The sequence below is a fragment of the Thunnus albacares genome, chromosome 15 (assembly GCF_914725855.1).
Source record: "Thunnus albacares chromosome 15, fThuAlb1.1, whole genome shotgun sequence".
NCBI lineage: Eukaryota > Metazoa > Chordata > Actinopteri > Scombriformes > Scombridae > Thunnus > Thunnus albacares.
Genome location: NC_058120.1, coordinates 4,938,347 through 4,963,162, shown reverse-complemented (window position 1 = coordinate 4,963,162; position 24,816 = coordinate 4,938,347). Strand labels below are relative to the sequence as shown.

Genomic DNA, 24,816 nt, shown 5'->3' with positions numbered 1-24,816 from the left:
ATATTGCTGCCAGTTGGCGTGAAATGCATTCCCAGATAAATTGGGCTGCAAAGGATGCATCCATTGGATACTCCAAATTCAGGAAAAGAAGGCCACATTTCTCGGCGGCATGTGAAGGAGCCTTCGAAAGAGATGAGAGCAGCACGTCCGGGTACTTTGCCCTTGTGTCATGCCCACGCCCCTTTTTGGATGACAACGGTCCCTCTAATTTGAGTGGTGGTAAATGCAAATTCCAAGGTCTTTGCCAATTTAATAGCATAAAATAAGAATACTGTATTAACTGGGTTGAGAGCAGCAAAAACACTTCCAGTTACACAGAAACATCAGCAACCGGAAATGAGACAATTCACTTCAGGTCACAACTTCATCTGGGCAGAGGTTAATGCAGCATTTAGACACAATTTAGATTTGGATTATTATGACGATAATCAATCATGACATAAAATGACTTCTGGGAACAGGCAGGTAGTAGCTATGTTTCAACAAACTATTGGAAAAGCCAGCTTCCTGCAGCCAGTGATAGAGGGCTAGCTGTTACAGGCTAACATTAAATAGGGATTTCCTTGGCTGTTCTATGTACTGTCCTTTCAATGCATCAACATTCACTACTTTGACTTTTAACATTATAACTGTTGACTTTAACCTCATTAACTAACCTGTGATGAAGTGTTTGCCGCAGACGTATCCCACAGTTAACCATTTTCATAATCTCTGCGGATGGCCTGAAGCCACAGATCTCTTCTTTTACTGTTGTTTGCTCTTTGGAGAAGCAAAGCTAATCATAAACTGTTTTTTTTATTGTTTGATGTGCAAAATGCGACACAGCGGCATGTTGCCACCAGTTTTTCCAATTTGGCGCCGGCACTTTCACAGCAGTTGTTTTCACCCAAAAGGGGGGCATGGTCGCTCTGACGAGAGGGAAGTGATGTATGCCTGCTCTCATGTATGAGACAGAATTGGTAGCGGCACTGTGATGTATTCAGTTTTCAAATGCAGCCTATGACGGATGCGGCCCCTGAATTGAGACACAGCTAGGATCTAATTGTCTTGTACTTAGCAGCAACACAGTCACTGTGCTTTATGATCAGAGTACTTGTGCTACTAGCATTTCTACTGATATGTTATCTTTCTCCATTGTCATTCTGGCTTTTCATCTCCTAACAATGTTCAAAGACCTGATGCCATCAACCAAAAAGCAGACTGCTTCTTATTCTGTGATTGTAATTAAAGAGAGCTGGAAATCCCCTCCTCTCAATTTAGGTTACCACTGTGTGTTGTGTGTGCAGTTCTCTACTTCATGTGTGTCTATGTGCATATGTATTCGTTCACTGTATTAGTGCATGCAAGTGTGGGTAGAGTGTATGTGTGTGCACGCCAAGAAAAACCCAACTGCTTACCACATCATTAAACAGGATGGAAACACTTATGAACTACACTGAAACCAACTATATCTGTTACAGTGACATAGAGTGTGATGAGAACTTCACTGAATAAATGAAAACTTCAAGACAATTATTTCCTTTATCATCTCCACAAAGATTACGTTGATGCATAGTTAAAATATGAAAAGCTCTTAATATATATTGACTGTAGCTGTCAGAATAATGTCTAAGGCACTAAGGCAGCATTTCTAATTGGAGCATTCTGATCTAAATATTTAAATTTACAAACCTTCTGCACTTAAACGGCAAGGTACTGGTCCTGGTCCTGACATTTGCAGCAATATTAACAACCCATCTGAATGGCCAAAGTCTTTCCCTGAAGGCTCTGACTCAGACTTAGAACATGCAAGTCAGGTGCCAAGATGATGTGAGACAAATTATTTGTTCTAACTCAGGCCACATGAGCTTGTAGGTCTGGACTGAGTGTGTGCAGGGCAGAATATTTCAATTAGTCCCAATATAAAAGGACTAATGACATAATGTCGCAGATTGGTGCTCTTGTCAGGCTTAGTTACATTCTAGTACTACTTTCAGGGCCAAAAAAAAAACAATTTTTTAATGCCAAATATAACATCAAATATCCATTCATTCGGAAATCAATAATCACTGCATTTGGGAGCCTCTGTGCAGCGCTGTTCTGAAACATGACACCTGGGCCACATGGCCTACTTCTACCTGAGCAGCATGTGTGTGTTGTGTGCTGTGGCTCGCATGCATGTGGTGTCCACACAGACAGCGTTGCTGTTGCAGTGCTGATACTGCCAGCCCTGTCTTTCTATATAGAGTTTAACTTTGATAATAGCCATTAATAATAGAATGTTTCCTTTCATTTCATTATACATTTAATTTATATTTAGTTTAGACAGAAAAAGGTTAAGAAGCGTGTGCTCAATTGTGAAAAATATGTGAGGTGAAAGCTACTTTCTTTCTGACGGGCATGGTGGGGTCTGGTTGGAGCTACTTCTGTGTTGGCTTCATACACTCCTCACACAGGACAAGTTAAACCCCTGCTGTCACCACTCCAAGTGAAGAAAAGCCCTCCATATGACACCAAGTTCCCCAAACAAGCCAAACACACTCCAACAAACAAACCCCAAATCTAACTGTCAGGAGGGAAACTGACAACAAATAAGGAAGGTAACCAGCGTAGCGTTAGCCACAGCATGGCTGGGGGGAAGCACAGCCAGCTAGCCTCTGCTAGCCTCCCAGCTAACGTTAGCCCTGGCTCTGCATGTGGATCCAACCAGAGCACTGAGCCCCGGTTTGTTATTCAAGTTAAAATGGGAAGAAGCAGCGGGTCTGACGGGCAGTTTGAGTGAAGTGGAGCCTGTGGAGGAAGCACTGGGACTGTCAGGGTGACACAGTCTGTAGAGGGAGGTGGAGGAGATGGCAACAAATTGGCCTCTCATAATCGGCAGAAATGGCCGATGCCAATATTTCATTTTAGAGCTTTTATCGGCTGATATTGATGACTTGCCGATAATATCATGCATCCCTAATTGAAACTATAGTGAAAGGTGTAATGTTGCTGGTACAATGTCAATATGACCATCATTTTCACCGTCTATTTTTACTGAGAACTGCGTGCGCGAGATGCGGAATTTCTAGACAACATGCTTGAGACACGCAGCTCACACGCGCGGGCTGTGTGGCTGTCTAACCTGTTAACATGAGCGCTGAAATGAAAAGCAAGAGGTTCCGTGATGCACACGCACTGCTCAGGCAGGCATTGTGCCCTGGGCATGAGTCAACCTGTGTCGTTGCGTGGAAAACTCTTGACATTGACCCCCCCGCCCTTCTGAAAGAAACAAAATATTTTATTTACCTAATTTATATGCACTCATTTCATTTCAGCTCAGTGTGAGAGTGTCTACTGTGATTTGCTGTCATTTATGGTCATGCTAGCTTCTCTCCTCTCCTCTGTTCTCTGGTGGGGCTCAACCCCTCCACACACACACTGAGCGGAGCAGAGGAGAGACAGGTGAAGTGAAGATAAGATTACTCAAGTTGATGACAACTACACTCATTATGTTACTGTAAGCTCAATAAAAGAGTAATTTATTGATGTAATCACATCAAAAGATGGACAGACATCAACCCTAAATGTCTGAAATTCAGGCCAAAATATCTGTTTTTTTTTTAAACGTATCCAACCTGAATCTGGTGACTTTGGCGAGGATGCTAAAAGCTAGCATGACTGTAAAAAGAATTGTTCTGAGTGGATTACTGGGAAGTAAAATGAAATATGGGAAGACTTGTAAAACAGAACTCCTCTAACTGTTTGTTTGATCACGTCCAAATGTTCTCTGATATTATAATTCATTGGGTTAGTGCTTCTCCTCCCCCTGCAGCCCACCACCACCCCAAAGCGGTCAACCTAGGAAAACACTGACATCATTTTTGTGTAAACAATGCACAGCATGCATATTTGCTCCATGGACATGAAATGATGTTTTCCTGTATGCATTTGTGATTTAACCCCCAAATGGTTTTTTCTAGTGAACTCTGACTGCAAGTCTTTTTTTCTTTGTCTTTCACAAAACCGTTCTACACAACACTAACATGGGGGAATGTGAATATTTGCAGTAAAATGTTAGTGTTAGTACAATATATAGCACAATCATATATGCACTACAGTACAAGAGGAAAATAACAAGATTTAGTATATATATTACATATGCTGAATAGACATAATATGTAGAGGCTTCATTTCATTGCAAACACATAATGAACACTGTAGCTTTCTGATTCAATCACTTGAGTGTCAAGACCTAAATGTGTGAGTTATTTTGTTGTGTGAGTTTCTCACAGCTTACCCATCAAACAGACGTCTCCTTGTAGACTCAATAGCACTGTCCACATTACGGATGGCCTGCTCTATGGACGTGCTAACAAAGGTGTCCCCCTCTCTGCTCACTGCAGGAACTGTTGTTAGACACAGACAGACAGGCTATTAGAGCCCAGTTGAACCAAGTTAAAACTGGTACAATGTTTGGACCTGCAACTTAATAGTTTACTTTGTATGCAATTAATACAATTAATAACACAACAGTATTTATGCTATTTACACAACGTTCTATGCTTCAACACATATATGAGCTTGGCCATGGTCAAAACTAAATTATGCTAAAATATAGGTTGGTAAAGAGAGCTTGGGTTCACTATTTCCAGATGAGAACTGTAAGTGACTGAACCTTGTAGGTGCTGCACTTCAGCTTCCCTCCTGAAGCTGGCGTGAACACATTTCTGGCACGCTCCTTCATCTTAGTGTGCCATTGAAAACAGTGAGATAGTGACGTGAGGGCTAAGAGAGTCCAACAACAACTGCGCACATTGATAGAGTTTACGGTTCACCAGCAGAGTGCTGTGGTCTGACCTGAGAAATCTCAGCAGGAAACACCAACTCACACAGGGAGGAGCTGACAGGAATATGATAGCATTGCAACAGAGTTTGACTAAATTACTGACTGAGTTGGACAAAGAAGATCAACAGAGGGGCTCTCACTCTGTGAGATGCTTCACTTTCACTTCATCTTCTTTTGAGAAATCAGAGAATAATTGCTTTGTCATGGATTCACCTCATCAGTGCTACAGGAAGAGAGGGAGTGTCTCTTGTATTTTGTACATTCAGTGTAAAGTCCACTGCTATATATATGTTCTGCAGCAAGTTGATGTCTTATTAATTTAATTTAATTCATTTTCATTTGAAAAGGGATGATGTACATTAGTCATAAATGTACCCGATTTAGCCAAAAGGCTAGATTTCATCGGCAGTCCCTTTACCTAATGTTGTTAGGCATCCTAGAATAATAAAAATAATACAATATGTACAATAGCTAAAAATACTACAGTGTCATAAAAAGCATATACAATACAGTTAACAACATGAGCGGACAAAATCCATTGGCAGATGATACAAGTACAGTCTGAGTACAGTCATGTCAAAGGTGGATAAAAACAGCATCAGTGTTGACATTGTTGGTTCTCAATAAGCCATTTCTTACCATCACACTTAAATGAATAATAGGATGGGGACTCTTGAATTGACTGTGGTACTGAATTCCACTGATGTGATGCTCTAAAGGAGAGATGGTGTGGCTAAGTGCAGTCTTTCTGAGTGTGATTGTGCAGTCCCCCCTAGCTGCACCTCCAGTAGCTCTGTTTGCAGTAGATTTGAAGTTGATGAAGCCAGACAGAGGAGGAGGAGCCAAACCATGCATAATCTTATAAACTGGGCAGACTTTTTTGTATTTGATGAGGTTTTCCCAGCTAAGTGGATGATACTTCTTTAGAATATGGCAAAGATTTGAACTGAATGGCTTCTTGTCTAACATTATAAGTGCTTGTTTGTGTAATGATTGCAGTTGTTTTAAGGCTGTAGAGTGTGTATAAGACAAACTTATTAGATGATAGGTGATGTGAGACAGAACCATTGAGTGTTAATACAGTGTATCTTATCTGCCTCACTTGACTTTACTACAGACCCTTTCTATGTTTCTATGAAGCCATGGTTTGTGTGTACTGTTTGTGTGTGTGTTATGTGTACTCCTAAATATTTATTTTCTGAGACAACTTGTAGTATCTCTTCTGAGATAAGAATATCATGCTCTCCATCTACTCTGTGGCCTTTGGAGAAAAACATACAAACTGTTTTCAACACATTCAATTGCGAACAACACTGGTTAAGCCAGGATGTGACCTTCAATATAACATCTGTCAGCTTGTTTGCAACCTCTTCTGCAGTTTTTGTTGTGAGTAAAAATAACTGTATCATCAACATACATTAAGATATCACATTGTCCACACAGAAGGTAGATCATTAACGTACACGCTGAACAGTATTGGGCCCAGTATACAGTCCTGCAGGATACCAGTTGATAGACATAGGGGGTTAGATTTCTAATTCTTAATTCTAATCAATTCTGACTAGTTGGGAGCTGAATGAGTGGTAGGATTTGATAAGGTTGAAAAACTGTGTGGAAAAATTGAAGTTGAGTAGTTTATGCAGTAGGATGTTATGATTAACAGTGTCTTATGCTTTATGTAAATTAAGGAACAAAGCCCCCACCCCACCTTTGTCCATTAATGCCATAACTTTTTATTTTTACACCTTTTTATGAAGTGGCATGTAACTGTTTCTGTTGAGTAATTAACCTTCAATCCAAATAGCAATGGGTGCAGTGGGAAAGAGCTATTATTGAGATGGTCAATGATTTGTTTTAATTAATATGCATTAATGAACAGATCATTTTCATTTAATTTGACAGCAGATTTACAAATGACAAAACACTTTAGTTCACCTATGGTTTTATCAGCCATGTGACCATATATGCTACAGCATTAATAAGCATAACCAAAAATATCAGGTTATGTGATGCTGACATCAGTTGCATCTTACCTGTGACAGTGAGCACCATGCTAGCAGCTTGATAGCCGATGGGATTGCGGGCGAAACACTCGTAGCGTCCGGCATCAGCAGTCCCCACATCCTTCACCTCTAGATAACCCTCAGGGCTGATGTGGAACTTGCCACTCTCTGTCACCTGTACACCGTCCTGGGAGAGAAAAAGGTGTGGAGGGGGGTGACAAAGGCAAAGGTCATGATCCTGGGGGCTGGCATGTTGGAGGTGGGGATCATATTACCAGACAGTGATTAAGAGCCTCACAGATTGGGCCTGTTGTGTCAGACCACTGACAGAAACTTGACTAAGCTTAAACATATTAATGACTGAGTCATTATTTTCATTAATTCATATAATTACAATTAATGTGAACACACACCATTTCCTGGCCGCAGTCCCTTTCTTCTTTACTATTCTCTTTCAACCACTTGTTTAACCCCTGACCTCTGTGGTGATGAGGTGACCTCACTCAGCCAACAAGAGTTTAAGCATCTAACCTTGTTCCAGGTGAGGACAGGTTGTGGCTGGCCGTGAGCACTGCAGGGAATCTGGACGTCCTGGCCAGACTCCACCGTCAGGTCCCTTGGAGCATTTGTGAAAACAGGCGTTACTGAATGAGTTAAAACATACACACACACACACGCATGTGTTAATGATTGTGCACCAGTACTGTACATGTAAAGTGAATTTAACAATCAATCACGGCAGAAATTGAAACTCAAAGACTCCTGCATATGCTCACATAACATACACACACTCACAGTGTTTGTGTTACACTGCAGTTGCTATTTTTCTTTCCTCTATTACAGGGCTGCAAAACATTAAACAGCTTAAAGTGAGTGTGCAGTTCAAAGGGAGATGAAAGCATACTGTATTTTAAAAAGGAAATAATGCAGTGCTGCATGTGGTAGAGAAACTTTTAGTGGAGAAAATTTGTGCTGCGATTCATAAACTGCTTTTCGGTTTTTTTCCCTTTCAACCTGTCGTGTGAACGGTGTCTGTATTTTTTGTTTTCAAACTATAAACTTTGACTCACAAATGTGATACACACACATACACATGTACACTGTGGTTTTTCAATTAAGGGAAAACAGCTGTTTTCCATTTGTGTACAGCGATTGAGTAGGTCAACAATCACTGACTGCACCATCACTCCATCCACGCACGCACACACACACACACACACAAACAGTCTATGTTGAGCATTGTTATAGAGTGAGTCACTGTGTTATATTGTCTAAGATTCATGATACAACCCTCCTGCAGCTGAGGTGTTTGGTGGGAGAGGGTGGATGTCTGGCCCCCCACACACCATGTTCAAATTCCTGCATGGTTCCCATGTAGCTGCCAACAGTGAGCCACCTGGCCATGGGAAAATCTCACAAGTTTTAAAACAAAAAGCGGAGGAGGATGCAGTTTCATAGTCTGACACTAATTAACCGTCTTTAAATCAGAGTTGCACTTTCTAAAACACAGGGTTCACTGCAGTGTACAGTACACAGCATCAAAGCTGCATTCAATGTGTTGCCAGTCCCACTCTGTGCCACAGAAGATTCAGGGATGTGAACACGGCGCCATAATAAATAAATAAATAATATTACAGGAATATTAAAATCTGAGTGGAATGGAGTCATGTTAAACATCCACACAAGAAAATTTACATCCTGTTCATCCCTTTCACTTTCTTCTAATGCCTGGTCTATTCCTCTGCACAGCCCTCTTAGTATAAAGCATAACGCAGCTATCACACACTGCCATCATGGTTGTGGGCTTGTGCAGTACTTTAACAGTGTGGGGCCATTATGTAACGTGTACTTTGAGCCATGTTAACAGCCATTACTACATGGAAAAACATGGTGTCATCTCAGGATTACAGACTGCCATGCTTTCCTGTGCTACGCCAAGCCTGTAATTTCAGCTGCGCACACACACACACACACACACACACACACACACACACAAAATACAACCATCCGCACACAAGAAGGAAGCAGTGTGGCACACCAACTTATGCATGCCTTCTTCCCAACAAAACACATGCAAACACATATGGACACGCAGAATGAATTACAGCTCAGTATAGTATAATAGAGTACAGTACATTTACACTGCACATACTGTATACACGCATAAAGATTAAGCTTTTGCCCACACAAACACACACACACACTCACACACACACACAGCTATAAGTCTTTCAGTGTATACATGCACTGTAACAGTTTAATAGCAGATCTGCATGTGTAAGTGACAAATTAGCTGTGAATGGTAGGTACTGCACCACTCCTCCTCTTACACAGACATGCAGTGTTTGGAGAGAGCCTTACAGCAGCCACACTAACAGCCTGTATATGACAGCCATGTCTTTCAGTCATCTGTCTTACAGAGCAGACAGGCTTCCATGTTAACAAATGCAGAACGTCATGCATGTCTTCACCGTATATTAGATAAGAGTCTGACATGGTGGTCCTGTCAACTCCTTTTCATTCATCTTGAAAGCAAATATATAGAAGTTGGGAGTAAAACCTGGAGCAAACTATCCATCAAGTCAATTTACAACGAACAAGAGTATTATGTCCAATCATCTAAGTTCACTTTGAAGCTTCACCCTGTACCCTCACCTCTCTGCTGGATGCTGAGCTGCACAGCGGTGCGCACAGTCCCCACAGGGCTGACCGCCTGGCACTCATACTGGCCCTCGTCGTGGGCTGCGACCCGAGTGATGCGGAGAGTACCAGAAGACAGGACCACGTGACGGCGGTCCAGGGGTAATGGGCTGCCCCCGCGGGTCCAGGCGATGACTGGCTGTGGGTAACCGGTTGCCTCACAGAGGAAGTCCACTGTGTGACCTTCCAGGACTGACTGGTCCTGTGGCGTGACGGTAAACTGGGGGATAGCTGGGGGACAGATGGAAAAAAAAGAGTAGTTATATTGTGTATGAAAATGAAACCTCAATGTATAGGAGCCTTTACTTTCCATTGCAGGCTGAGGACACAAAGCTAAAATTTGTATTCACTTTGTATTGGGTGAGTTGAAGACTGAGAAAAATCATTTGATGCCTGAGTGTGTGAGATATGCAGTACACTCAAGTAACGCTGAAACATAAAGTAGACTGAGAAAATCCTAGGGCTGTAGTCAACCTAAGAAAGGGGGGGGGGGGGGGGGGGGTTTAGATGTAACGGGACAGAGTGCACAGTGAACGCAGCAGTCACACATTTCTCCGTTCTCTATTTCTCTGTTTTGCTTCTTCAAGTTGAGTTGCTAACTTTGGAGCTAAAACCCTTCACTTTTCCAGCACTTGGGGAAACAACAGAATTGACTTTTTAGCATTTATTAACTGTTACACTGTAGTCTGTACTGTACATTTACTGCTAGACTGACAACTTACTACTAACCTTTTCCTCTGCTCTGCTCGCGTTCACTGCCACTTTCCTGCCACTCACTCTTTTACACTCGTTACGCAAACATACTATGCAATGCCGTATTCCTTAACGGAGTTACGCTACCAATAGTTTCCCAGGCAACGACACAGAAATAGACTCACGTATCAGAGCAGCGCTGCACAGAGGCTCCCAAACGCTATTGATTTCCAAATGAATGGATATTTGGCGTTATTTTTCACATTAAAAAATATTTCCTTGGCTGGTGGGAGTTCTTGTTGTTATAATTTTAGGAGAAACACTGATTCAGTAAACGTTGAGTACAGTTAGACCTAGCTGTCTCCATTAGGTTGGGCGAGTTAAAAGTTCTGAAAACACAGTTTTCACAGGGAATTGGTGAGTCTGTCCCTCCCACTGCAGGAAATAATGGATTAATCCTGGAAGGCTGTCGATGTAGCACTTTTCTCCTTATGAAAGTAACACGGCAATTATTCGCTTGATGAGAATAATCGACTACAGCCCTGGAAAATCCATTTATAATCATTCACAAAACAGAGAGAAATAGATTCAGATGGATTCTACCTTGTACGATGATATAAGCTGTAGCGTGTATGGTATCGACATTATTGGAAGCGAAACAGGTATACTGTCCCCCATCAGCCTGGACCACATTCTGGATATAAAGGCCTCCGGAGGGGGTGATGTTGATGCGAGCATCGCTGGGTAGGGGTGTCCGGTCTCCCTTAGTCCAGGAGACCCGGGGCTGTGGTTGACCTGTGGCACTGCACTCCAGGGTCACACTCTCTCCTACCAGCACCTCTGTGTTCTGGGGCTGGATCACAAAACTTGGCCGTGCTGGAGGAGTAGGAGGGAGAGGGGAGAACATGGGAATGGGGTTAGATTAATAAGGTGAGAGGTGATAACATTTTTCATCTGGCTGTCTGGTTTGAGTAACTTCAGGGTATTGGGAGACTAGTCATGACCTAAATAAAGGTTGGCAAAATGATCAGCTGTTGAGAGACGTGCATGTGGAACATCACTTCATTCACAAAGATCATCTTTGTATATTTCTGTCTATAATGCAACTATGACTACTGCTAAAATAACTTCCTATGTGGATCACAGAACGTGGTCGAGTCCTGTCCATATTTGGCCAGTGATTACAGATGAGTCAGAGGAAATATGTACACAGCGAGGGGGCCTAGTGTTTACAATCACACAGAGACAGGAAATGCACAACATCTGCTCTTAGAAACAGTTACTTAACATGAGGTCGTCACCAGGGCCACCCATCACCCCTGTGATGACCCCCTCGGGTCATCTAGAGACGGTCATGTTAATGTACCACAGCAACAGTTATTGGTACTATGACTGACTGATGTGTGAGTGCTGTTTAAGTGTGTCTGTATGTTATCAGACAGAACAGAAGATACAAAGGAAGAGCAACAGACAGGACTGAATGTACTTTTGTGTGTGTGTGTGTGTGTGTGTGTGTGTGTGTGTGTGTGAGTGTGTGTGGGCAGGGAAATTTTCCCATGAAAGCCAGCAGGCTTTGCTCACAGCTCAGTGGGACATCCCAGTTATTTGACCTGCTGAACTCTGGAGGTAACCTCAGCGCTACTCACAGTGCAGACACCTTGCTCTACAGTTTCCCTTCATAACAGACAGAGATTACATCATGTGTCTGGTCACGTACGTAGTCGGATAGTGATGATAACCCCCTACTATCCAATGTGCATAATATTACACACAATGACAAAAGGAGAACACACGTACACAGGACGCCTTATCCTGCTCTTATTTACTCCTGTCAAACTGAATGTGTCAGCAGTATTTTCCAATGTTCCATGTTAAAACATATGAAGTTGACGAGTGCAGTAGATTAGATTGGTAAGAGTGGTGACTGCAAAATAAGTGTTTTACAAAGTACTGTTTAACTGACTATACTGTTTAACTGACCTATGATTTACTTTTATTTTCATACAAATATATTTTTACAAAAGTAATTTTACTTTTACTTCAGTGAACTTTATTTTAAGTAATAGCACTTCAGTAAGATATTCTGGTAGTCTTTCTATTGCTGGCCATAGCTCAAATTCCTACATAATGCAGCTTTAGTAGTTAATAGGCTGTCTATGATCTTCAGAGAATAAAAGCAGCCACTTACAGGGAGCTCCGAAATATCGCAGTGTGACCTGTGAGGTCTTGACCTCCCCAGCCACGTTCCTGGCCATGCACTGGTAGACTCCCTGGTCTGTCTCTCTGGTGTCCTGAATCATCAGCGTCCCGTCCTCCAACAGGTTCAGACGACTGTCATCCCGCATGTTTAGAGCGTTGCTGCCAGGGTAACACAGACATAAACATTGTGTATGCAGCGTGTATTCACATTCTGTACTTGTCTACAATTCTGCATTATCATTATAAAAATCTTTGTGATCATCGTGTAATTATTGGCATAACCTCAACAGTGTTGTAATGGGAACGGCAATGTCAGAACTCGGTGACTTATGTTTATTCCTTTGGGATATAAACTATGGGATATAACCATGTTGATTAAATCAACTGGAACAAGTTAAAAACAGTCACTCAAGTCTTTGGTTACTAGGGTAACATGGTCCTAACAGTGAGTGTCTTACTTGTTCCTGAGCCAGATGATCTGTGGTTTAGGATTGCCTTCAGCCCTGCAGGTGAAGTAGACAGTGTTCCCTGACGTGACATCAACATCCTGAGGCTCAGAGGTGATCCTGGGTACCTCTGGAGAGAAAGCCAGATAGGAGGATTGGAGGACAATTATATACAGGTGTAAATGCATGTCTATATGTACAGTATATGCCTACATCCTGCACCAATCACTGTCTGTTGAACCAAGCCTCTAGTCAAAATGTCTATTTTTTCCAAGGCTGCTGGCTGAGTGACAAGGCCGAGCCAGTCATAATGTCCAGGCAGATACTCACCGAGTGTGCAAACACAAGTCCTTCTAGAAATAATCATTCAAACTGCCTCCAGTACAAGGAACTGACTTTGCTAAGTGTGGTAAGTGGTGTCTACTTATTGTTCTTACACTCATAAGTGTGTGTGTATTGTATTGACACACACAGATATGGAGGCAAGAACATGACTATGCCAGCTCCCAAAGCACCGTGCACATTAATTTAACCTCTGGCCCAGCAGAAAAGACAAGCTCTCACACTCACCTGCCAACAGGCAGCACACACTCTCCCTGTGGCCTCTGCCCCACACTCTCAGTGTGATAAGTGATAAACACATTTCAGACGTGCTCTTTCAAATGGTGCTCTGCACTCTGCTAACATCCATGGGATAGGGATAAATCTGTGCAGCACCAGCAGGTAAGCTAAACCCAAACTCATAAGAGGCCTCTGAAATTCAGACTGAAAATCTCACCCCACAATTAGTCTATATTAACACTGGGGCTGCTAATTTCAGTGGGTTGGAGATCCTGTTTGTGGTAACCCAGCCTTTATCGTGGCCCGATGAGGAGGCAAGTGTGGCTCATCAGATACCAGATGTGCAGGGAGGTGGCACTTCATCTCAAGGAGGGCTGCTGTTTTGACAGCTGTTCAACCCGCCGTGAATTGTTCCGCCCCGTTTACAGGGGAAAAGAGGGGGAATAAGGAGGGAGGGAGGGAGGGAGGTGTGGAATGACTTCCACCATGTTTTTAAGCAGACATTCTTCCCCTGGTGCCTTGCTATGTAGACAGATGGAGTGGGGGAGTGGGGGGTTTACATTGAGCAAGAATGGGCAAGTTGGGGCCATCAAATTAGCTGCTCAGATTTAGATGTGGTTGGGTTACAGTCAGCTGCCAACTAGCCTGCCTGCCTGGCTCAGACTTCAGTATTCAGTGGGAGCTGGAGGAAACACAGAGCTGAGACACTTGGATTTACTGCTACAGGAGCTGTTATTGAAACCAACTGGAAATCAGCCACATAGACTTACAGTAAAATGTGGACTTTCTTTTCTACTTGCAGTGTTAAAAATGATCAATACACACTATGCTTAAGCATATTTCCCTTTGGCTTGCAAAGATTGCAAGTGATACCTGACCCAAAATGTGTCTTTTGAATATAAAACCATCACTCTCTCAATGCTTGAAAAAGTTAGTACTTTCCTGTTTTATACACATCAAAGCTGCAGTCAATCAAAATTCATTTTGGTCCAGAACTGTATCAGCCCATCAAAAGAAAATTTTAGCACCCAACAATTACATAAAAAATACTTTCTTCACATTAATGACAAATTCTGTCGGTCCCTCCATCACACCATATCTCCCATTCATACATGCGCACACAAACAAAAACAGCAGCGTCAGTTCTAGAAGAACTAAACAGCTGCTGGTGGTCGATACTGAAGAGATCACAGGCCAAACTGAGGGGTCCTGACTGACGTTTTACTAAGACCAGAGACACAGTGGGTGGCGTATGAAGAGTGAAACAGCTGGGTGCCTGCAGACTCCAGACACAAAGGGAGGATACACCTGTGTGTGTGTGTGTGTGTGGGTGTATGTGTGAGACAGGGTGACCGAGCATACCTGCTATTTGCAGGCAGGAAGGCTGGAGGACTGAGTTTTGGTTTAAGTTAGGAGAGTGTATAAACAAATAGGCACATGGAAATCACATGCATGTTGCTCTACAACCATACTGCATGTATAAGGCTTAATGTATGCTTGCCCACGTGTGTGTTCCTCTCAGTTTCAAAAGTAGACCTACTGAAAAACTCAATAAGGTTTCAATAATGTGGCTTTCAAGAACTAAGTCAGATGTAATAAGATTAGTGTGCAGAGCTGGAGAATATAAGGGTTTTTTTATATAAACTGATCAGCTTTTGTTATACTGAACAATGTATTTTAAGACTTTTTTCAGCTGTTCCGTTGTATTGTCCCTTCTCCACATTAAGCCCAGCTGTAGTGGAAATTAGACTGATAATCTCTGTGGAACTTTAATGTGCTGCTACAACATTAACGGTATCAACTTGGCAGGACAAGACAGAACTTACAAATAAAGAACTCTAAGTCTATAATCTAAGTACATGACTGTTGCTGTGTTGAAATGTGCCAAGAAACATTCCATGATGTTCCAGACGTTTCATGCGCCTTGCGAAGTCTGGTTTTTCTCTCCGTACCACAGTTGAGCTCCTCAGCAGTGAGTGTTGCCACCGATCTTCCCTGCAGACGGCTGGGGTAGTCGCAGGTGGCAGCAGCCTGGGCATTGCCCGATTCAGCGTACTGCTTCAGCAGGTCAGCCAGCCACAGCAGCTCACAGTCACAGTTTAATGAATTGGAATCCAGTCGCCTTAACACACAACATGCACAGACAGAGAGACAAAGAAGGGGCATTTAGTTCTACGCTGGTCAAAGAGTACGTGTAACTGTGGGGTTGTGTATGCAGCAGTGTTGTGTAAGTCCTCTCTGGTGGTTTATGAACTAAAACTGGTCTGGCATGGGCAGGCCGAGCCCAGCTCAATCCAAACAGTGGGGCTAAGCAGGGCCATATTGGAAGAAACTGTTTTCCTGCCGTGGGAAACTATCTCTCCGCTTGGCTTCGTCTTCTGGTAACTGATCCAGCTTTCAGCTCTACCACAACATGTCCATTATCTGTGACATGCCTTTCAGAAAAAAATGTAACTGGCAATGTTTAACATTGGTGAGGCTATTTGTGAAGCTCTCTTTGTTAATAGTTTAGAAGAAAAGTGCTTTATGAACAAATTAGATTCTCAGTCACACTCAACCTTTTAAGGCTAAACTGATCATTTATACACTTACGTATCCTCCAACACTGAATGCCATGGTGAAGTCAATGTCGGTCTACTGCAATTTCTCTTGGAATCGCTTTTTAAGCACGCTGGCCCAGGATCTAACAAATACTAAAAGGTAATTCACGGCTGAGACAAGATGGGAGAGAATAATGGTACAAGGCCAAACCTTTGATTATTCTTCACCGTGTGCTGGCTTGAGGAAGACAGAGGTCGAAGCTGTATTAAAAGATAGTGGCTTTGTGTTGTAAGACCCCAAATATTCACATTTCAGTATAGCATCTCTTATACAAAATAGAGAGCATAATTTTTTATCTTCTCTGCTTTTCTCTTCATACCCCACCCTGCGCAGTCCCTTCCAATCTCAACTGCAGATGACTCAAAGAGAGAATAGCAAAACTATGAGAAGGACTGGGCTGTGAGCTTTGAAATAGAAATCATCTTGCAGCCAAAGAAGCGTGAGAACAGTGTAGTGTGGTTAACATGGCGTTTAACTGACAAACAGGCCCCAGTTGATGCTGGGTGTCATGGGGGTAAACTACAGAAATTGATACCGACATGCATTCTCACACAGCTGTTTCAGTGGTTGTTAGGAAACTTTTCCACTTACAATCGCTTCATGGCCTGAAGATGAGAGAAGGTTCCTGGGACTAGCTGGGTGATTCTGTTGTTGTGCAAAAACCTGAGTGAGAGAGAAAACTTCGATGAGATGATTTATCAGTGTTTATAAATAAGTGACACAATCAAAAATATGTCCAAAGACTCACTTCATTTAAGCCCAGTAATGGCTGAACATGAGGGGTGTGTATGTGTTTATTTGAATGAATAAACATTTTTCAGAAATAACCTTTTTGAAGTTAATTTTCCATACTAATAATAGCAGATATATGTGGCCCTTGTTAATATCAAATTCCATATTCCAAATGGGGAGAGAAATATGATCATCTTCCCAGACATGACAGTTCTGCAATGGGACCTCTGAGACTTGTGTTCCTTGGCTTAAAGCAGATATCCAAAACATTTTCCTGTTTATAGAAGCTTCCAACCAAAAACATATCTCCAAAAGTATCCACTAATTTTAAATAACTTAAAAAACATAACTCAGGATCATCTGATATGCAGCTCTTTATCTTCCATCCTTGCCTGTAGGAAACAGTAGTACAGATATGTTCTGTAGCCACTTTGCCAAAGTGATTGCTTTGACCGTGACCATGGAGATATTCCCCAACAAGCCACTCAGAGTGTGCACCTGGGAATTCCTTCCCGCCTTGTTCCTCATTTTTTTGCAGGTGTCCCTCCTTTTCCTCACCCTCTCCAGAGACTGGGGAGTATGGATAAACTGGGCAGCCACTGACCCATAAACAGGGACAATGAAACAGGAATTTAACAGGATTTCGACATCTGGTTGAGAGGTTGAGAGGCAGAGGCGACATCACATCTGCATGCTGACAGCAAAGTTCAGATCCAGAGAGTTCACAGGCAATGCTAGGGACTAACAGGCTACATAAAAAAAAACATCATAGTCATCTGTGTGCAAGACAACCACAGTTTTAAATTTACAAACATACTGTACATTTAGATGTTTAGTGAAGCAAAAAGTTGAGTACTTAAAAGAGATAAAGATGTTTTCACTTTGATATTATGGGAACATTGGAACTGAATGTGATATAAAGTTGTCACATTAAGATAACCGTATGCAGATAATGCAGGGGAACCGTTACAGTTAGGATAATTGGTGGAATCCATTACAATGTTATTGATGGATATTTCTATGGTATGTCACCAGTAATCTTTGATGAACAGTCTGTTAAGAGTGACACTCCTATCTGTGGTTGCAATTAGCTCAGCTCTGTGTTTAATGAGACCAAGATGTGTTCTCAATCCTCGGTCCAATCCGTTGTGATCTCATCCAGTTCCCCCGGTTTCTTTTTCTCTGACTGATTGTCCCAAAGTGAGTATTTTTGGAAGCAGTGTAAAGAAAAAAAAAATGGACAAAAATGCATCCCAATACATTTCCTGACATATTGTAGGTCCATTAAACAACTGAACTCCAGTGGTATGTTTAACAAATAAACTACAGAGTGAAAGAACACTTATATAATCTCACAGCTCTAACAAGATCAACAAAATTAACCTCATGGGGACTAAATATTAGTCAGGGATCAACTCCTACAATCTGCTTTCATTACTGTATTTTGAAGCAAGGACAAACCAACTAAGCCTCAGTGGCTGTATTGAATTATAGCTGCATTCTGCAGGTCAATCCAACATCATGCTAAGCGAAGGTCTGGACCTGCCTGGGTTGACACTTCATTCCATGCCAAGTACATCATGCTAGTTACTGTTTTCTGGTTTCTATCAAGTGTCCTGCTCAGTCCAGTTCAACCGGTGGATCTGATCTATGTGAGAAAATTCAAGTTGGGAAATTATTCTTCCTACTGAGAAAGATTTTTTTCAGATTGTGTGTGAGCTGTGTACATTTAAGCAATCTTGGGCGAAAGGCCAGACAGGATGAACTTACAGTCGTTCCAACTTTGGTAGGTGAGTGAAGGATTCTGGTTCCAAAGACTCGATGTTGTTGAAGTGCAGATATCTGGAGAAGAACAATTTGCACACAAAGCTTAGTAGATTAGGGCTCTCTGTCTGAGTACATGTCATTTCAGTGTCCTAGTAGGTGTTCCCCTGTCCTCCCTGTTCACATGTCCATCCCTGGCACTTCATATTACTGAAGTAACACTTTTAGAAAATGTGATAAGATGAATGTAGACAGACTGGAGGAATTTGCAGATCAAACATTCATATTAGACAGTTGATATACAGGGCCTGAACATCTATGGCTGAAGGCTGAGTTTGAAATGAGGTTGCCCACAGGTGAAGAGCAAGTACAACCATTATCTCATGGAATGCAAACAGAATTTATGCCCCCCAGAAGCCTTTGAGCCGAGAACACATAAATCAAACCATATGCAAACAAATAAAAGGTTAGGCAAATGAAATCCACCTGATGGCTGTATGGTAACAACTGTAAGGATTCAATTGGGTATCTGCTTATTTAAAAGGGGGAAAGCAACAGCCAAAGCAGCTGCAGCAGTAAAACAGACAGACACAAAAGACACTGAATTATGCAGAATACAAATCAAATGCAGTATTGCTTTAGATGTCTTCCACACACGAAAATCCGTTTCACTTTTGTCCGTTATTGTATCTCATGTGCTTTGCTGTTTTACAAGCTGTACTGGACATCCAACATTATGTCTTTGGGTGTTGCCTAAACTATGTGTTGTAGAGGGGCCAGAACAGAAAAACACAACACAGTCCAGACCAGCAAAAGACAGAAAGGTTTCATGGTGCCAACAGTAAACTCATCTCAGAGCCACTTAATCCCCCCTCTAGGATGATCCCACACCATTCATATCATTACACTTTCAAACTATTTGTGATCCTTTATAGCTGTCACAAGATTAGATAGCACCAAGATGAACGGTGTTAACTACGTAAAGATGGCTAGAAGACAGTCGGCCTTGCATTCATGTTTCGCACCATTGTTTTACCATAAAGCTGTGATGTGTGATCAATCTATGCTCACTGACAAACCCACTGACTGATGATAAAACACCAACAGATGAATGGCGGTGGGTCATATGGGGATGAATGTAGGTGCAAGGTTTGGAGCAGTTTATCTCCCCCTAAGAAGTGTTTGAGTTCAGGCTTTGGCATCTGTTGCCCAGTGGAGATGTAGAAGAACTAGTAAAGTGTATGCAATCTGGCTCAGAACTTGTCACCAACTTATAAAACCCTTCATTAATGTAACAACATTCAAAACAGCTGTCAGGCATGGAGCCTGATGTTGGAGCTGGTTTTACTTGGTGAATTAGTCATTTGTTCTCTGTTAATACAGTTCAAGTGAGGTCCAGTAAGTCACCGAGTACAGACAGCCTCATTTTCTAAGGAAAAGGTGCATGTCAGCCATATTGGTAATGATATAATACAATAAGAACTGGCTTATTGAGACACCACAGGGATCATTTCTGCTAATAGTAGACAAGGAAATTCAATCACTTGTCTGAAAAAACAATTCATATTTATAACATTGATCAACAATTTGTAATGTGTTTTTCTTGTCAAACATGCAAAAGTAGAGGCAGAGTGTTTTATAAAAGCAGCAAGGAACTAATATGTTTCTGAGTGTCATGACTTACAGGAAGCAGTAGAATTTTATCACACAGACTAAACATTCATAATGCACCGCAGGTTTCTGACAAATAAACACTTAGTGCAGATTACAGTAAATTGGAGCAGGAGAGTTGCCTCTTCAGTAGCAGGATAAACACAATGCAAGTCAAGCTTTGCTCTGGAGCAGAAGTTGTGTCTACAGCACGACACAGCCGGCACTATTATCAGCACAGAGCTAGATACCATGCTTTAAGCTTCGCATGAGGGCGGTGCATATCTGTCGTCGTGACGACAAGACATGCGACTCATGCAAAGGGGTCAGAGGGGGTCAGCGCGGCATACAAGGGTGGGTGCACACACGGCATGCATGGTGGCGGTGGAAAAGTGGATAGAGGGGCGCACAAAGGGGTGTGGAGGGGGAGAGTGTCACTGTAATGAAAAATAACTTACTAACAGAGCTATCATGATACCTGTGTAAGGCCTACATAGCCCTGTCATATGGCTTTCATAACAGCATGCCTGGCACTATTACATCATATGACTTAGCTTATAAATCATGAGCATGTAGACCTTACCAGGTTTCATGAATAGCAGCTCTTTGGGAAAGGGAGGTGGAGGTATTTTACAGACGGAGAGACAGTAGGTGGAGGAGAAGCAGCGGGGCGAGCAGAAGGAAAAGGTGGACGAGGGAGGAGGTTGGTCACTTACAGTTGTTCAAGAGAGACAAGCCCCATAAATGCTTGTCTGTCAATTGATTGGATTTCATTCTTGTACAAATAGCTGAAAGGAGAGATAATCAGTTACATTAGTAACACACACACACTCACACAGGATCATCTGAATTCTGCCTGGTTATTATGAAAGAAAACAAAGAGGATCTGACCAAATAAGTCAGTTTTTTTTTCCAGTATTGTCATTTTAAAGTGATATTCATGTTGTCATGCTACTTCTTGTACTATATGTTTATTATTGACAGAAATGTTGAAATGTATAAAGTACACTACCCTGCTTCATGGACATCATCTAATTATAGTTATGTAGTTAACACAACTCGTTAAGACTCAAATTAAACACTCAAAGATTTGATACTTGCACACCTCAGGAAAAAAAGAAAAGCACAGCTGTTAAGATGGTGTGTGCATCAGATAAAAAGCTTTCAATCAATAGGCAACCAGTAAATATGTTTCCTTGTGTGTCAGATCTTTTCTCCATATGTCTTTGCTTTTCTCAGTGATTTCCACATTTGAACTTGAAACAGACTGAACTAATGTGCAGCCGGTACAAGTTCAACATGGTATTTTAGCACACTGAAAGACAAACACCCTGGATGTGTGCATGTTCTCCCTACATTATACATGTCACAGAAATATAATACTAGAAGAAGCGATGGCTTACAGCTGGCTGTCCTTTCATCTCCTATCTATCTATGTGTTACACTTTCCACCATCGCACTCATAATGAAACATGATGAGAGATACAGATCTCCCCACAGCCCATGTGACGCAATTCATGGAAAAATAAACATCTTCTTTTTATCACTGCGTGCCCTTTTCATCACTTGAGCTTGTCTGTGTCAATGCTATCAAGTTTCTTACCAGTGAAGATGAAAGGTGCATGCAAAAAAAAATAAACAACTGTATCGTATGTCGTGTGATAGTCAGACTGAGCTAAAAGCCAAACCTGAGATAGTGACATTCATTGAGAAATGATAGAGCCTTCATACATGTGTCAGATGACTTTCTACTAAGAAATGACCAAATCCATTGTTTTTACATTTCCATACAGAGCAATTCTGCAAAAAAAACATGATGATAATTTAGTGACAATGCAGCAACCAGAGGCATTGCTGTAACACTTGTCAATGGGTAACTGACTTAAAGTTTGGCTTCACTTTCAAGAACTCCCCCTCAGGCTGAATGTGAAACACAAGTGACTGCAGCCTTGTGTGTGGGTGTGGGTGTGTGTGTGTGTGTGTGCGCACATGCTTTGTGTGGAGGTTTACATGGGAAACTGGATTCGGATGTTTCGTACTCAAATCTCAAGGGGCTTTACTTCACTGACCAAATATCCTTCAGCAGTGATTAAATAACCTGCCATTAAGAAGACAAATGTTTTGTCAGAACTACACATTAGAAAACAGTTCCTGTTACTGTGGTTTAGGACACAGGAGGCTTTTCCCTGACTGCTGCACTACCAAATTATCTATATTAAACCCTTAAAAAAACCCCAAAGCTATACATACATGCACTAGGGAAAGGCACATTATGTACTACAGAAAAAAACTTGCATTAATGTATTTTGATGCAAGTGGATCTGTGCTTCTATAAGAAATACACTGACGCTCGATTAGATGGATTGACAAATTGAAAAGGGATCAAATAAACAGTAAAAGTTTCCCACAAACAGGCTCTGTGACCTCTGTTTGACTTGTTTATGGAGTTGGTCGTGGGAGAGGGGGGGGGGGGGGGGGGCCGTTGTATAGACAGCCGTGTGGCTATTAAGTTAGGAGGACATGAAAGATGACAGGGAGTCGACTTAACTGGGGTCCAAAGGAAGTGAAGAGGTGAGGCGGGAGATACAATCTAGCCCCCAGCTATAGAAGACTGAATCAGCAGGAAGGGGGAAGTTTGGGGGGGGGGGGACACTTTACCCTAATCACAAAGGTCGGGGCTATGGTACAGGCTTTAGATTGACTCTGCTTTAAAGAGAGAGGGGCTCTATAATTAAAACAGTCCGTAAATGGCTACAGCGTTTAATTACAGTGTGAAGAGCGGGGACGTATGCCGGGACAGAATGTTTACGTTTGTGTTTAAGGGTCAGTGAGCTGAAAAGAAAGAAAAAGAAAAAACGGGTACATCCCTTTATCCTCCCTTCCCTCTGCCTTGCTGAGTGGAGCTGATGTGTATGATCTTGTATCAAGTGTGCAGAGCTCGTACAACATACTATCTGGCCAGTGATATTCTTCCCTGGACACACAGGTCTTTATCAGTAGTTCTTGCTGATATATTTTGCTGTTATCAGCCTGATGCAGACAACTTGAGACAGCATAAAACATGACGTCATATTTAGTCTCAAAATGTGCACCAAACACAAACAAAAAAAAATAAAAAGCAGATTAAGTGTGCCCTTCATTAACTTCAGGTTTTGCTCCAGTGTTAGAGTACTGTACTTACTGAGCGGGGAGATGAGACGCTGTCTATCTGGAAACACAGACAGTGCTCTCACCACAACTGAGGTCAGTGACTAACAAAGGGAGCAAACTAGCAATCCCACAGAAAGCCTGAAGCTACACACGCCTTAAAACCACCTCTGCACACTGCCTCCAGGTCAAGACTTCCAGACACGTAAGTACAAAGGATCAGACAAAGGGAGTCATTGACGCATTTTCCGTAAACTGCATTGATGTTTTTTACTGACTAAGCAGTCTAGCGACGTCAGCTGTCTTCCGCTTTTACAGTCAATATGTTGTTTTTGTGAAAAGAAAAGATATATATGTTATCACGCCTCCTCTTCTGTTGACTAAATCACTTCAACAGTGGCATTTTGCCTGTTTTTCCTGACAGGACAAAAATAGTCCCTCGCTGTCTCAAAATCTATCACTTGACCTCACAGGCAATGGGAGATTGACACGAGGGCAACTTACAGATATTTGAGGTTTTCCAGGTCTTCAAATGCCCCCCTGGGGATCCTTCGTATATGATTGTTGTTTAGGAGGCTGTGAAGGAAACATAGGTTATTTTGAGGTTATAAACAGTACACTTGTTCTTGGTTATTTCTGAGTGGATTATGCCATGTATATTAAGACAGGATGCAGTATAGTGTCATTCAGAGTTGTTTTCATCAGTTGACCCCCCTTTAAAAATAGAGAGCAGTTCTTAACATCATCTGCTCACCTTGTTCACACAAGTTCTGCATTTTGAAATCACAAGGACTGTGATTTAAAATGTCATTTGGTGTGTGATCACTTGTTTCCTCTTTTGGAGTACTGCCTCATTGAACCCAACACAAATGCAAAACAATAAGAACTTTTGATTTTGATTGTACATATGTTAGAAAGTGAAAGTTTATCTGTGGCTAACTCAAGAGAAGACAAATGGCTCTCCTTTCCAACGGACATTACAGAAATATTTTTGTCTGTACAACAGTAATATTGGACATGTCTCTGTAGTTCAAAGACTGATATACTTTAGGATGTGTTATTGTTCAGTCTGGAGGAACTGTTCAGGAACTGGAGCCTGAAACCATAAAGAGCTGTTCAGGATATAAAGCCTCAACAGGCCTCATGGCTGGCTGGCTGATAGGAAAAGCTGGGATTTTCTTCTGCCTTACGGGACTTTTCTTCACTTTGAAATGCAATCTAAGCCACTGTGTCTGTGCCCTGCACATATTCTCATGTTTATTAACTATCATGGATATATGACTGGATCAGAATCTAGACAGCTTCACTTCTAGCGTCATGCTAACTCCCTTCTTTGCATATCTCTACCTTACTCCTCAGCATGAAGAGCAGGCATCTCAGTAATGTTTGCAAATATTTGAGAGAGGTCAGGTATGTTTGATTTAAGATGGCAGTCAGCTGAACAGTCTAAAGTGTGGGTATATCAAGATATTCCACGTTGAAGAATGCATACATATCAAGAAAAAGTAAAGAA

At 41.9% G+C, this 24,816-nt stretch overlaps 1 protein-coding gene and 1 long non-coding RNA gene across 5 annotated transcripts in view; one reads left to right on the top strand and one right to left on the bottom strand.

The window, feature by feature from the left end:
- LOC122998001 (peroxidasin) overlaps window positions 1-24,816 on the bottom strand; it is a 56,441-nt gene that overhangs the window by 17,950 nt on the left and 13,675 nt on the right. For 2 of the 4 annotated variants that reach the window (XM_044374463.1, XM_044374460.1), the window contains exons 3-14: window positions 23,808-23,879; window positions 20,873-20,944; window positions 18,513-18,584; window positions 16,602-16,673; window positions 15,362-15,531; window positions 12,861-12,978; window positions 12,392-12,561; window positions 10,807-11,079; window positions 9,466-9,741; window positions 7,342-7,454; window positions 6,841-6,997; window positions 4,259-4,367 (exon numbers count right to left, since the gene is read on the bottom strand). In XM_044374463.1, coding sequence (XP_044230398.1) covers window positions 4,259-4,367; window positions 6,841-6,997; window positions 7,342-7,454; window positions 9,466-9,741; window positions 10,807-11,079; window positions 12,392-12,561; window positions 12,861-12,978; window positions 15,362-15,531; window positions 16,602-16,673; window positions 18,513-18,584; window positions 20,873-20,898 — 1,556 coding nt within the window. In that variant the 5' untranslated portion in view covers window positions 20,899-20,944; window positions 23,808-23,879. Of the gene's footprint in view, window positions 1-4,258; window positions 4,368-6,840; window positions 6,998-7,341; window positions 7,455-9,465; window positions 9,742-10,806; window positions 11,080-12,391; window positions 12,562-12,860; window positions 12,979-15,361; window positions 15,532-16,601; window positions 16,674-17,240; window positions 18,391-18,512; window positions 18,585-20,872; window positions 20,945-23,807; window positions 23,880-24,816 lie in introns of those variants that run through there. The other 2 variants (XM_044374462.1, XM_044374461.1) reach the window with 2 other exon arrangements.
- On the top strand, window positions 158-24,816 carry LOC122998002. The gene is made up of 4 exons (XR_006407296.1): window positions 158-273; window positions 826-831; window positions 8,048-8,059; window positions 24,804-24,816. It is a non-coding gene; the product is annotated as an uncharacterized LOC122998002 (long non-coding RNA).